The sequence below is a fragment of the Tachyglossus aculeatus genome, chromosome X1, assembly GCF_015852505.1.
Source record: "Tachyglossus aculeatus isolate mTacAcu1 chromosome X1, mTacAcu1.pri, whole genome shotgun sequence".
Taxonomy (NCBI): Eukaryota; Metazoa; Chordata; class Mammalia; order Monotremata; family Tachyglossidae; genus Tachyglossus; species Tachyglossus aculeatus.
In genome coordinates, this window is record NC_052101.1 from 91,646,301 (window position 1) to 91,661,677 (window position 15,377).

The 15,377-nt window shown below is 46.2% G+C and overlaps 1 protein-coding gene across 1 annotated transcript in view; it reads right to left on the bottom strand.

Moving 5' to 3' along the window:
- PFKFB4 (6-phosphofructo-2-kinase/fructose-2,6-biphosphatase 4) overlaps positions 1 to 13,379 on the bottom strand; it is a 142,461-nt gene extending 129,082 nt beyond the window's left edge. Inside the window, exon 1 of the mRNA XM_038740810.1 lies at positions 13,303 to 13,379. Within this exon, the coding sequence (XP_038596738.1) occupies positions 13,303 to 13,357 (55 nt within the window). The 5' untranslated portion in view covers positions 13,358 to 13,379. The remainder of the gene's footprint in view (positions 1 to 13,302) is intronic.
- Between the last annotated feature and the right edge of the window lie 1,998 nt (positions 13,380 to 15,377).

A 15,377-nucleotide genomic window follows, 5' to 3' on the forward strand; every position in this document is an offset into this window, starting at 1 on the left:
CAATCTACTGCTAAAAATAGGTCAATTTTTCTTCAAAACTCTTCACACAGCTATGATCCCATTCCAAGCCCTTGTCAGGTCCACTGTTTGCTGATTGAATCATCTTCCTCAGTGGTCTCCTTGTCTCCAGGCTTTCCCTTCTTCAGCCCATATGCCATGCTGCTCCCTCAATTATCTTCCTGAAATGTCTTTTAACACACATCTCCCCTCTCCTCAAAGTCATACAATGGTTACCCATCTCCCTCCTCATCAAACCAAAATCTCTTCCTGTTGGCTTCAAGGCTTCACACCAGTTCTAGCTGCCTTACATAGTAATAACTGTAGTATTTGTTAAGCACTTACTATATGCCAAGCACTGTACTAAGCACTGGTTTAGGTAATAATAATAATGGCATTTATTAAGCACTTACTATGTGCAAAGCACTGTTCTAAGCGCTGGGGAGGTTGCAAGGCGATCAGGTTGTCCGACAGGGGGTTCACAGTCATAATCCCCATTTTACAGATGAGGTAACTGAGGCCCAGAGAAGTTAAATGACTTGCCTAAAGTCATACAGCTGACAATTGGCGGAGCTGGGATTTGAACTGATGACCCTAACTCCAAAGTCCATGCTCTTTCCACTGAGCCACGCTGTAGACTGTAAGCTCTTTGTGGGCAGGGAATATGCCTGTTTATTGTTACATTTTATTCTCCCAAGCGCTTAGTAGAGTGCTTTGCACACAGTAAGTGCTCAATAAATATGACAATGAATGAATGAGCTGCACTGACTTGAACACAGTCCCTGTCCAACATAGGGCTCCCTAAGTAGGAGGGAGAACAGGTATTAAAATCCCCATTTTAGAGTTTACACAGAGAAGTGAAATGACTTGCCTAATATCACAGAGCAGACATGTGGCAGAGACAGGATTAGCACCAAGCTCTTCTGACTCCCAGGCCCAAGCTCTTTCCACTAGGCCATGTTGCTTCCCTTCCACACCAGCTCTCTTCACTGACTCTTCCCTGGCTCACACTCTTTGCTCTTCTCAACCTCACCGCCTAAACACACTCTACTCTCAGTCAGTCAATCATATTTATTGAGCACTTACTGGGTACAAAGCACTGTTCTAAGTGCTTGGGAGAGTACAGTATTACAATAAACAGACACATTCCCTACCCACAATGAGCTTACAGTCTAGAGTCTCATCTTGGCCACCTCCAACCCCTTGCTTAACCTGTCGCCCCCCCCCCCCCCCACCAAATCTGCTAAACACCAGCCCTCCCCCACCTTCAAAGCCCTTCTAAAAGCCCAACTCCCTTAAATAAACTTTCCCTAATTATCAGTACCCAGAACATCAACCCAGCAGTCCCCAAATGCCACTTCAGTATTTCCTAGTTACCTGAAAACTTGGGTTCTCACTCCCTTCTTCCTTCATAGCATTTATGTGCACATCTTTACACTCCATTACTTCCTCCTCCTTCTAATTTTAGTGCCTGTGTCCCTCCCAAAATTGTAAGCTCCTTGAGGACATGGCTCATTTCTCTTAACTGTATTCTCTCAAGGGCTTGTACAGTGCTTTGCAATCAATAGAACAGGGTCGCTTGGGGATGGTGAGAACCTTGGTAAAATAATAAAAATTGTGATATTTGTTAAGTGCTTACTATGTGGCAAGCACTGTACTAACGCTGATGTAGATCCAGGATAATCAGGTACTACTTGGGGCTCACAGTTTAAGTAGGAAGGGAGAACAGGTCCCCTTCTGGACATTAAGATCCTTGTGGGCAGGGAACATGTCTACCAACTCTGTTATTTTGTACTCTCCCAAGGGCTTAGTGCAGTGTTCTACACACAATAAGCTCAATAAATTGCCCCAGGTGGCCCTGTCCTAGGGATGACCCCGATAACACCACAAATTCGGAGAATCTTTTATTTCTCCACAGCATTTTCACATCAATTATGTCATTTTAGCTTCATGACTCAGAGGTAAGGAGAGGCAAATATTGTTCACTTATATCTTACAGCCCAGTGGCAGAGCCGAGACTAGAACCCAGGGCTCCTATATCCCAGATCCACACTTTTTCCAATAAAAAGACAATAAAGCTCACTGTGGGCAGGGAATGGGTCTGCCAACTCTGTTATATTGTTATATCGTACTCTCCCAACCGCTCAGTACAGTGCTCTGCACACAGTAAGCGCTCATTAAATCCAATTGATCGACTGAACATACTGTGATGATCTCTAGCCACAGGAAGCCTTCTTGGAGGGCAACACCAATGAGTTTGGCCATATCTGAAGCCTCCACAGAAATGCAATGACCCTGAACAAACTTTTTATGACTTCTTTTTTAAAACTGAACGTCTTTAGAATCATACTGCTCAAGATGCAATTTAACCACACACTGATCCTCGGGAAAACGATCTCTACTCTTGGGGTAAGGGTAGTAAGAACATAGCTTAGAAACTTACAAAAGAGCAATTCACCATTGATAAATAACCTCATTTTGATAATTTCCTTTGGTTTTTAAAATGTAACAGGGCATGTTTAGCGAACCCAATTCAATATGATGGGAGGAAAAATGATGCAACCAGCTAAATTCCTGCACATTTGATAGCTGAACAAGCAGGAACAATGTTATTTAGTAAATAGGACACAACAATTATTACAAACAATGAAGTTCTCCAAAGTTAAAGATGACCAACGTAATGCTTGGATCTAAATTTGCATTATAGAACAAGAGTCAAACTTTTTCAGTAGAGCTGAAGATAAAAATCTTTGTTAAAAGATTCTTTTTCCAGGAATCAAAATTCAGTCTGCCATTCAGCAGACTGAATCAAAGGTCCTCAGCCAAACTCAGAATTTTCAATCATGTAGCTTCAGTTCGGGCCCTCTCTGTCCCCACCTTCGTATGTTTCATGAGTCTTTGACACCATGTGACATGCAAGTGTCATGTTGTCTAGCTGAAGTAAAATAATGCTTTAATGGCCAATTCCTGGAAGCAGAAATCATTCCCTTCAGAGAAGCATATTTATCCTGAATTAATTTTTCAGGAGTTCATCTGTTTTTGAAACAATCTCACAAGGGACAAGCGGCATGCTGCCATGCAGGAGTTAGTCTGGCCAAGCCATTCACCGAAGTACACACCACTACTCTCTCAAACTTTGTTACTCTCTGTTCCTGAATGGCTGGGTTGTCTTGAGTCAGCTTCTAGAGTCCATGGCTGATGGTTAACAGAAACATTCCTCACAAATTCCTTACCCTAGCAGCATCCTTTGGGGGGTGGGGTGTATACACACACACACACACACACACACACACACACACACACACACTTCCCTTCCCTAAAAACACATGCAGCTGATTTCCATCCAGATCAGGTCATTGCAGGACTTCTACCCTCCAATCAATGGTATTTATTGAGCAGAGCAGTATACTACGCACTTGGGAAAGCACATTACAGTCAAAGACCTGACAAGCAAGCTGGGGAGCTTACAAGCTAGTGTTCAGGCACACATCAAAAACATGTCCTCCATTGCTTAGAACAGTGCTTTGCACACAGTAAGCACTTAATAAATGTTATTATTATTATTATCATCACTTGCCCTTACCCACAAAACTCTGCATCTTCTTCCTTCTAAATCTCCGGCTGGGTCCCAGTCCATAAACTCTCTTGTTTTCCTAAACAGTCTTTCCTCCTCCCTCACCTTGTTCCGTTCTGTTTTGTAAGACTGCCTATATCCCCCCAAGATACATCATCACATAACCTTGTTGTCGGCAGGGAATGTGTCTGTTTATTGTTGTACTGTACTCTCCCAAGTGCTTAGTACAGTGCTCTGCACACAGTAAGTGCTCAATAAATATGATTTATTGATTGATTGATCAAATCTTCCCAGGGAAAGAGAACTACAAGGTACAAGTAGTTACTTGAGAAGAGGCAGCTGTCTCCCCAGGGACTAAAAAACAAAATGACAGCTGAGGCAGGGGTTGGGATAAGGAGTGAAGAAATGGCCAAGGAGGCAGGTTCAGGGAATAAGTGGAGGAGGAGAAAGAATTGAGGTATCAGAGAGCAGCAAGGTCCAGAGTCAGGGGAAGCAGTGCTGCCTAGTGGATAGAGCACAGACCTTGAAGTCAGAAGGACCTGGGTTCTATTCCCAGATCTGCCGCTTGCCTGCTGTGTGACCTTGGACAAGTCACAATGTCTCTGGGCCTCAGTTCCCTCATTTTTAAAATGGGGATTAAGGCTGTGAGCCCTATATGGGACAGGGACTGTGTCCAATTTGATTAACTTCTATCTACCCCAACACTTAGAACAGTGCTTGACACATAGTAAGTGCTTAAACATAAGAAAATGAGTGATTTATCCAGTACCAACCCTACATATCCTCCTCATCACTTGGAAATGCAAACAGGAAACTTAAGATGGTAACAACAACTCTGATTTATGAAACTACACTGACCTCAATGACCCCTCAACACAACCTGGCACCTGTCATTTTTTCTACTTTTTTATGGCATTTGTTTAGCATTTATCATGGGCCAGGCACTGCACTAAGCACTGGGGTAGATACAAGGTAATCCAGTTGGACACCGTTCAGGTCCCACATGGGACTTACAGCTTTAATCCTCATCTTCCAGATGAGGTAACTGAGGCACAGAGAAGTTCAGTGACTCGCCCAAGGTCACACAACAGAACCCAGGTCCTCGGACTCCCAGGCCCATGCGCTTTCCACCAGGCCCATGCTGCTTCTCTCTACATTGTAAAAATTCTTCCCAGCCTGGGGAGGAGCAGATAGGCTGAGAGGTCCCCAAATATTGAATGCAGGATCATGCTGAAGAGCGTTAGAGCTTGACCAAGACCCTATTGACCCAAGACAGTATGACAGCATTGTTGTGCTAAGCCTGTATGCTGCAGCAATAATGGGGCCGATTACAGAAGTAGGTTTGTTATCTTGCTCTGGGCCTGGAGGAGCAGTAAATGGAGGTCTGGTCCAAAGGGCTATAGCAACTTCTGCTAACTCTACGGTCAGGCAGACAACCATTTGGTGGTCAGTTAATAACACCCACCCCCACCCCCCACCAACAATCCAGTTCGGTGTGTTTGTGTGAGGCGAGGGGAGGAGACAATGAAAGCTTCTGTGGGAAGCAGTGTGGTCTAGTGGAAAGAGCATGAGCCTGGGAATCAGAGGAGCTAGGTTCTAATCCTGGCTCCATCACTTGTTTGCTATGTTATCTTGGGCAAGTCACTTAGCTTCTCTTTGCCTCAGGTACCTAATTTGGAAAATGGGGATTAAGACTGTGAACTCCATATGGGACATGGACTGTGTCCAAGCTATCTTGTATCTACCCCAGTGTTTAGTACAGTGCCCGGCACTAAGTGCTTAACAAATACCAATTGGAAAAAAAAAAAAGCAGCTTCCAAGATTGCTCAAAGAGTTTGTCTTTTCCCAGGTAGCCCATGTGGGCAGGGCAGAAAAGGGCCACAGGAGGGGGGCGAAGTGACAGTGAGGCTGATCAATTTAGTCCTGGCTCTACCATTTGTCTGCTGTGGGCCCTTATCCTGATTAGCTTGTACCTACCTCTGCATTTAGTACAGTTCCTGGCACATAATAAGCACTTAAATACCATGAAAAAAACCTCAGAATGAAGTGCAGCAAGCTGCCCTCTCACAGCTTGTTACTTACACTAAGCAGAATGTTCCATTGCAAGTGGGCCATAAACTCTCCCCTTCAAGCTGAGTTTGTGGCAAACAGAACCTTTTAAAGGAGAAAGGAGACACTGTCCTCATCATGTTCCCAGCTACTGTGGAGAGTTGACCTTCAGTTCATAAACTCAACCTGATTCACACTTATCCCTGCCCTAAAGCCCCTGAAAGGAGGCTTAGTGAGGAGACTCCCAGTTGAAATATTGATAGTTCATTAAAGTAGAATTTATTGAGAGCTTACTGAATGCAATGCCCTGTTCTAAGCACTTGGGAAGTACAAAAGAAGGGGGCTAAAAACTTGGAAGCTAGTTCAACATCTTAGCCTGGTGCAACACATGGTAAAGAGTGCAGTATTTGTAGGTTATCTTTATTAAGAAAGCATAGTGGTGGGAGTCTGGGAGATATTGAGAAGCGGCGTGGCTCAGTGGAAAAAGTCTGGGCTTGGGAGTCAGAGGTCATGAGTTCTAATCCCAGCTCTGCCGCTTGTCAGCTGTGTGACTTTGGGCAAGTCACTTAAATTCTCTGTGCCTCAGTTCCCTCATTTGTAAAATGGGGATTAAGGCTATGAGCCCCACGTGGGACAACCTGATTACCTTGTTATCTTCCCCAGCGCTTAGAACAGTGCTTAGCACATAGTAAGTGCTTAACAATTACCACCACCATATTCTTACCCAGCTTCTCTGAAGGGGAAGAAGAAAGACTCAGCCTTCCTTTCACACACAGGAGAAATTGGGGTGAGGATGCCCAGGTCAAACTATGTCTATTAACTCTATTGTACTCTCCCAAGTGCTTAGTACAGTGTTCTGCACACAGAAGGCACTTGATATCATTGATTGATTTAAAAAAACACTTTATGAAAACTGTCCATCCAAGAACAGTCCTGAGGGGAGCACACATCCCAGTGCACATGCACTCTAAATTCTGATATTATAGGCAACAGGCGTGACCCTGCCACAAGAGGGAGAATTTCCTGTTTTAGGGAGTTCAGGAATCATCAGAGAATGGTCAACATCGCCCGAAAGAGAACAGACATTGTCTTCACACCAGAAACCTTAGAAAGAAAAGGCACCATTTTGCACCAGAAATGATTAATCTGGGGGATGAACACCCCAGCTGGCCCATCCTTATCCATGAGGACAGATGTCAAGGAGGACAATGATTACGCGGTTCCTCTTAGCATCTTACTGTCACTGTCGGAGACAGAATCCTGAGTTGGTTGGACTATTTGTCTGACCCACTCATGGCCTTGCACGTGGTCTCATAAGCATTGTCGGCCTAGTGGAAAGAGCACGGGTCTGGGAGGCAGAGGACCTGGGTTCTAATCCCAGATCCACCACTTGCCTGCTGTGTGACCTTGGGCAAGTCACTTAACTTCTCTGAGCCTCCATTTTCTCATCTGTAAAATGGGGATTCAATATCTGTTCTCCCTCCCTCTTAGACAGTAAACCCCAGGTGGGACAGGGACTTGGGTTGACCCTATAATCTTGTATCTACACCAGCATTTAGTACAGTGCTTGGCACAGGGTACACACAACTTCCAAAATCATTATTATTACTGTCATATGCCATTTTAACTACTACATCAGCCTCCTTGCTAAATGCTCTGGCTCCAGCCTCAATCTCTAGTCCATATTTCATTCTGCTGCACAAATTATTTTTCTAAAGTGTCATTCATTCATTCATTTTTATTGAGTGCTTACTGAGTGCAGAGCACTGTACTAAGTGCTTGGAAAGTACATAACATATCTCCAAAACCTACTAATAATAATGATAATTAAGTGGTTACTCTCTATCAAACACTGTTCTAAGCACTGAGGTAGATAGATTGCACACAATCCCTGTCCCATCCGGGGCTCACAGTCTTGAGTAGGAGCAAGAAGAGGTATTTAATCCTCATTTTACACATGAGGAAATTGAGGAAGAAATGACTTGCCCAGCGTCACCCAACAGGCAAGTGGTGGAGCTGGGATTAGAACCCTGATCCTCTGACTCCCGGGTTCAAGCTCTTTCCACTAGGCCAAGCTGTTTCCCTAAGAATTCTGAAAACCTCCAATCATCATCAGTGGTATTTATTGAGTGCTTACTATGTGCAGAGCACTGTACCAAGCACTTGGGAGAGTACAATATGGGAGTTGGCAGATACATTTCCTGCCCACAACGAGTTTACAGTCTAGAGGGGGAGACAGACATTAATATAAATAACTCATAACATAGTTTAAAGATATGTACATTATTGCTGTGGGATTGAGGGTTGGGGGAAACAGCAAATGCCCTAAGGCCACAGATACAAGTGCACAGACAACACAATGGTTACCCATATATCGCCACATCAAGCAGAAACTCCTTACCATTAGATTTAAGGCATTCTATCACTTCTCCCTACTCCCACCTAACCTCATTCCTCTCTTACTTCAACCCAGCCCATACACTTCATCTCACTCTCCTTCCCACCATGGCCAGGCAAATCCACTGGGAACTATCGTCTCCCCTTTACGTCACCAAAGACCCCTGCTTCCAACAGATCCCAGCTCCCAACATGCTCTATGCACACGGGGATATAAACTGCAGCTTAGTGCCTTAGGCAGCCCCCCTATTGGACTGCTGGCCACCCTGTCTCCCTGGTTACTGGCACCAGCTTTCCTCCTTGCCATCAAGGAGCCCTGGTCTTCTTCTGCTGTCTACCCCCTCGGGGGGGGGGGGGGAAGAGAAACACACCCACAGCCAAGGCCTCCACAAACCCTGGGAAAGACTGGTGGCTGCTGGGGTGGTTGCTGTGGCTTGCCTTAGACTCTGAGTCACAGGGAGTCTGAAATTCTGCTCCTCTAGCCACAGCATCCTATTTTGCTTTTATTCTGTGTATTTGTCCAAGTCTTTTACAATGTTTTAGTGTTTTACTGTTTCAGCCTTCCTTATGTGTCTGTTGCCAGTCTCCCTCTCTCATATACTTAGAATGTGAGCCTCTCAAGGGCCAGGAACTGTACCTAGTTTCCACTTCCATATAGTTTCCCAGTGTTTAGAACAGTGTTCTACAACCAGTAAGAACTTAATACTACTGCTACTAATACTATTACTACTACTACTCACTGTGCCAAGCTCTCATCTCTCTCATCATTGACCTCTTGCTCACATCCTTGCTCCAGTCTGTAACTCCCTCTCACTTCACATCTGGCAGACCACTACTCTCCCCAGTTTCAAAGCCTTACTAAAATTAGATCCCTTCCAGGAAGCCTTCCCTGATTAATCACATCTTTCCATTTTATTTTCCCCTCCCTGTAGCATCAGCCATACACTTAAGTCTGTATCCTCTAAGCACTTAGTTACTCACCTCACCCTCCACAGCACATAATACTAAAACTAAATTGTGGTATTTGTTACATGCTTACTATATGCCAAGCATTGTACTAAGCACTGGGGTAGGTACAGAATAAGGAGGCTTAGTCCCTGTCACATGAGGCTCACAATCTAAGAGGGAGGGAGAACAGGTATTGAATCCCCATTTTACCGGTGAGGAAACTGAGGTCCAGAGAAGTTAAGTGACTTGTCCAAGGTCACTCAGCAGGCAGGTGGCAGAGACAGGATTAGAATCAGAGTCCTCTGACTCCCAAGCCCATGCTTTTTCCACTAGGCCACATTGCTTCTCATCAAGCGCTTACTACAGTGCTCTGCACACAGTAAGCGCTCAATACGATTGAATGAATGAATATATTTGATGATGATGATAATAATGATAACAGTTATTAAGTGCTTACTATGTTCCAAGTACTGTACTAAGCAGTGGGGTAGATACAAGATATTCAGATTGGACACAGTACCTGTCCTGCATGGGGCTCACAGTTTAAGTAGAGGGAGGATTTAATCCCCATTTTACAGATGAGGAAGATGAGGCACACAAAAGTTAAGTGACTTGCCCAAGTCACACAGCAGACACATGGCAGAGCTGGGATTAGAACCCAGGTCCTCTGACTCCCAGGCCAGTGCTTTTCCACTGGGTCATGCTGCTTCCCCTACCTGGAATTTACTTCAATGTTTGTCTCCCCTGATAGATTGTAAACTCCTTGATGACAATGATTCTCTCTAGTAATTCTATTGTACTCTTTCAAATACTTAGTACAGTGCTCTGCACACAGTAAGTGTTCTGTGTGCAGAGGGCTTTTGGCAAAATCAAGACCGAATTCATATATGCCAAACCTCTATACAGGTGCTAACAAATAACAAAAAATAATCCAGTTCAGTACTGTAAACAATCCCTTGCCCAGAACACCTAACTCATGGCCTCACCTCTCTGGGTCACTGCACAGCTCAACATATTCAAGGGAACAACAGTCCACTTGGTAGAAATTTCTGAGATTCCCCCCACCCCCACATGCCTTTTGATACAATTGTATTTATTGAGCACTTTCATTCATTCAATTGTATTTATTGAGAGCACTGTACTAAAAGCTTGGGAAGTACAAGCTGGCAACATATAGAGACAGTCCCTACCCAACAACGGGCTCACAGTCTTATTGTGTGCAGAGCACCATACTGAGAGCTTGAGGGAGGACACGGTTCTTTGTACAGCCATCATTGATAACGTTAACCTCCCAGGTGAAAAAAATTGTACTAATTCTCTTTATTAACTCATGTGCTAGGTCCCCCAGTCCATCCACCTACCTTCCCCTCCCTCTGTTGCTCAATATCTAGACTATGGTCAGCAATGTCCCTGCTCTGGAATCTGAGAAACACCAAGTACTTTATAGCCAGGTGCCAGAATTATCTGCCAAAACCTGTCACCTCAGACAATACCATAATCCCAAAAGCTCTCACCCTGGTTTCCACCTACCTCTTTAGTTGGAGTACATTGAAAGTTAGGGTTGATACTGTTAATTGTCTAATTACACCTTTGGGCTCCAGTACCTAACTGACCTTAGTCATCAGAGGCTCCACAATACATTGTAGTTTCTCTTAACACTAGCCTTTCAAATAGGGTCCAAAATAAGCATGCCAGCCTGCACAGGATTCACCAGTCTTCCAGACTAGCAGGAAGGCCTCAGGAAGTAAAACTAGTGACCTCATCATTCTATGCCCCTCAGCCTGCTGCTTAACTCAGGCGAGATGAGGCAGAACCTGTACTCAGCTGGTTGCCTAATGCTGGGTGTGGATGGAGTTCCTGAACTCCCAGGATCCAGTGGCAGGAATTCTATGGTACAGACATGACCACAGCCACCCAGATCAGGGCCCAAGCAAGGCATGAGAGAGAGGAGGGAGGGGTCTGCTCACAGCCCAAATCCCAATCCATCTCGGGGCTCAGAAGTTGCTCATGGCTTCCTCTACCATAGATTCCAGACACTACCAACAGAGGCCTGGCTTAACAAATACCATAATTACTATTATCAGATACTGAGATCCAGGGAAATTCCCCATCTCAACAGACCTAAACCAACTCAATTGATCAATCAATAGTATTTAAACTCAAAACTGACACCCCCCCAAATACAAACCAACTGGTACAGCCCCAGGAAAAGTGAATAATTCCCATGATCTTTTGATAAAGGTCAATACAGATTACAAACATGACTTTAGAACCAAAACATCAGCTACTTCCAAGGCCATTTGCCACCAACTCTCCCATCTGCAGCAACCCCCCTACCCTCAAGCCCCTTCCCAGTTTCTGCACATTCACTTCAGGCACCAGGGGGCCTCAGATAGGTTGTAACTGATTTGTGACGATTTGGGTTGGTTAGATGCATTACACAAACCCTCTTAATCTGATATCAGTTTCTTCTGTCCATTCCCAATTTTGCATGGTCTCTCTAGCACCTGTCCAGGGCTGTTCACCAATATACAAATGCTCACTGGAAATGAACCTTACAGAGAGCGATTTGGGGACACTGGTTTGGGAGAGGAAGATGGGGGGGGGGGGGGGGAGACTGAGGGAGGGGAGATTGCAAATCAACAGGCTCCAATTCCAATCTAGCCACTCCTCACATTCTACACAACCAAAGTCAGCGGAAGAAAAGCTATTTATAGTTCCCACTTCAGCTGGAGGGCGAAGAAAAAAAAATACACATCAATCCCATGTGCGCCATTTTAACCCCACGGCAAAAGCCAGGGGTGAGGAGAGTAGTGTTTTCAGACAACCAAAGGAATGGCTCAATAACCCCCACAGTAGTTAGGGGTGATGAGATTTACTCCTCAGGGGGTAGAGTTATGGGTCTGTCAAGCGTAGAGGGCAAAAGGGGCTACATCAAAAAAAGTCTCCAACCCCATCAGACATTGAGGTAAAATAAAATAGTTTTCTAAAATGGAGACCTTAATGTTGTGTCTTTCATTCTTTCTCCTTCATCTCATCCTTCTCTCCAAAAGCTTCCTTGTTCCAAACATCTCTATGTATGTCTCTCTATTACCTGTCCCAGTTGAAGTCCCAAAGTAAGGTGGGGGGTGGTGGTAAATGCTGTCATCCCTTCCTTTGGCTGGAAGTTTCAAGGGAAATTTTAAAACTACTCCATTTCCAGCAAGTTCTCTTGGCGTCTCGAACGTTTCATAAACCGCCAAGGCGGCTAAATCAGAACAGGAGACTGGTGTATGCATCAGTGGATCCTGCAATGTAAACTGATGCTGCTTGAGTTTCTTGACAGCTTCCTAAAACAAACAGTCTCCCTTTAGCCTGGGAGCCGTTTCCTTGGCGCGCCCCCCTTCCACTCCCCCAATGTTTGCTATTAACACCCTCCCCTACCCTAAAACAGGGGACACCTTCCTTGGAGAAATAAAGGTAGGATCCACACTGATTCCATGTCCGTCTGCCAGACCAGTTTATTCTACTAACAGTCCACTGCAGCCTGCCAGTTTCTCCCCAGACTTTCACCAAAGAGTATTCCCTGGAAGGCAGGCGTTCACCCGGGGAATTAGAACAGGGAGGAAAGGATGGTTTTCATGGTCGGGGACCTTAGGGAAGCGGAGTGGGGAGAAAAGAGGAGCTTGGAGAGTAGAACTAAAGAGATGTTGAGAAGGACATATCCCAAAACGACAGCTTTTCCAACAAAAAGATACTCGAGGCTTCAGGGTATAGGGATTCATAACAGGCAAATGGATGTGCAGATGACTCGTAAAAGTGGCAGAGGAGGTTACTGCTCTCTTGAGCTCTCCAGCTGTCTCTCCTCTCCTCTGGATACGCCCCTCCCCAGGGGAGTTGAACTAGAGTTTGAGGGGCGACCGTCACCGACTCCCAAACAACACCGCGTGCTTAGGATGGGTAGGTGGATGGGAGACTCCAGAGTCTCCCACTTTTCGGGAGGACAGGGGTATTACCTGGGTCAGGGAGGCCAGAAACCAGCCCCCCCCCGCCAACGCCCCGCCAAAGGTGCGGAGGGTATCGTTTCTGTCCTCTCCATCCTCGTCCGAGATTAGTCTGGCCGGGGAACCCACTTAGTTCGCCTTCCTTGGGAAGGATCAGCTCCTAGGTGTTCCCCTGCCCCCGGGTGCTCCTCAAGGCGAAGCAGAGAGTGGGGTCCTGTCCCTGTGGGGGCGTGTATCTGTTCACTCTGCCCCGGGTCCCCTCCTTCCCCGCAACATACACACAGCAAACTCCTGAGCCCAGCGCCCCGTCACCAGCCCACCACCCCGAAGCCTCCCGGCACCCCGAGCTCCTACCTCTCCAGTTTCGGCGTCCCGGCCGCCAGGAGCCACTGTACCCCGAGTCCGTCATTTGGCCCCAGCCTCTGGGTTGCCCTGCCAAGAGTGGAGCGTCCCGCTGGCAACTCCCGGGAAACAGGACCCGAGGCTGAAGGGTGCAAGAAGCAGCCCCGCCTGGGAGACTGTGCCCAGTGCCCGCTTCGGTGCCTCGACCCCATCCCGACCTTGGCTCCGCCCCTGGTCCCGGCGCTGCCCCGCCCGCTGCCCCGAGAGGCCCCGCCCCCAGCCTCGGGGCGGCCCCCCAGCTGGGCGGGAAACTCACACCTCCTGCAGGATCTGCCCGTCTGCCTGCGACCCCTTAGAAGGAGATCACTTGGGGAGCTTGGGGGTGTGGCTTTCTCTCCAAACTTATCCTGACATGGCGGGGGAAATGAGAAGGGGGCCTGCCTTCAGGCTGGGAGGACGAACGACTGGATTTAGCAGCACCAGGGAGACACCCACTCCGCCCCCGAAGAAGGTCCCGATCGCAGAAGAGGGGGTTGAGGAAGTGTCTTGGGAAGAAGTTTAATTACTTCGTGAAAACAAGGTTAGTATCAAGGTTATTGAAGCAACTTCTGACGTTTAAAGGTCTAGCAGAACCTTGGACACCTGAACTTGGCATTCTTGAAATCTGGGAATGCCTGTACAGATACTAGAATAATAATAATGATAATAATAATGATGGCATTTATTAAGTGCTTAGTATGTGAAAAGCACTGTACTAAGCACTGGGGAGGTTACAAGGTGATCAGATTGTCCCACGGGGGCTCACAGTCTTAATTAATCCCCATTTTACAGATGAGGTAACTGAGGCACAGAGAAGTTAAGTGATTTGCCCAAAGTCACACAGTTGACAAGTGTCAGAGTCGGGATTTGAACCCATGATCTCTGACTCCAAAGCCCATGCTCATTCCACTGAACCACATAGCATTTGTTAAATGCTTACTATGTGTCAGGCACTGTTCTAAGCACTGAGGGAGAAACAAGGTAATCAGGTTGTCCCACCTGAGGCTCACAGTCTTAATCCCCGTTTTACAGATGAAGTAACTGGGGCACAGAGAAGTTAATTGACTTGCCCAAAGTCACACAGCTGACAAGTGGCGGAGCTGGGATTAGAACCCATGACCTCTGACTCCCAAGCTCAGGCTCTACTAAGCTACACTGCTTCTCTGTATTTCTACTTCTTGCTACTTCTACAAGTCTAGGATAGAGCTACAGCAACACTATCCTGAGGGTGTGGTGAGACATCAGCAAGGGGGAGAGGGCTTGCTGCATCTGGTCCCACCTGTGCATAATAATAATAATGACAATTATAACAACAATAGTATTTGTTAAGCACTTACTATTTGCTTAGCACTTGGGCAGATGCAGGGTAATCAGATTGGACAAACCCTCTGTCCCACGTGGGTCTCACAGTTCGAGGGGGAGGGATGAGGAAACTGAGTCACAGAGAAGTTAAGCGACTCACCCAAGGTCATACCGTAGGCAAGTAGTGGAGCCAGGACTAGAACTCCGGTCTACTGACTCTCAGGGTTGTACTCTTAGAGAAGCAGCGTGACTCAGTGGAAAGAGGCTTTGGAGTCAGAGGTCATGGGTTCAAATCCCAACTGACACTTGTCAGCTGTGTGACTTTGGCAAGTCACTTAACTTCTCTGTGCCTCAGTTACCTCATCTGTAAAATGGGGATGAAGACTGTGAGCCCCCCCGTGGGACAATCTGATCACCTTGTAACCTCCTCAGCGCTTAGTACAGTGCTTTGCACATAGTAAGTGCTTAATAAATGCCATCATTATTATTATTACTCTTAAATCAATCAGTGGTAGCTGTTGAATGGTTACTGTAGGCAGGGAGCCCTGTAGTTAGTGCTTGGGAGAGTACAAGATGATAGATTTGATAGGTACGTTTCCTGCCCTCAAGGGTTTCCAGGAGGCCATGCTACTCTGCACATATTCATTCAATTGTATTTATTGAGCGCTTACTGTGCACAGAGCACAGCACAGCACTAAGCACTTGGGAAAGTACCACACTTATTAGCCCTAACCTTTTATCTATGT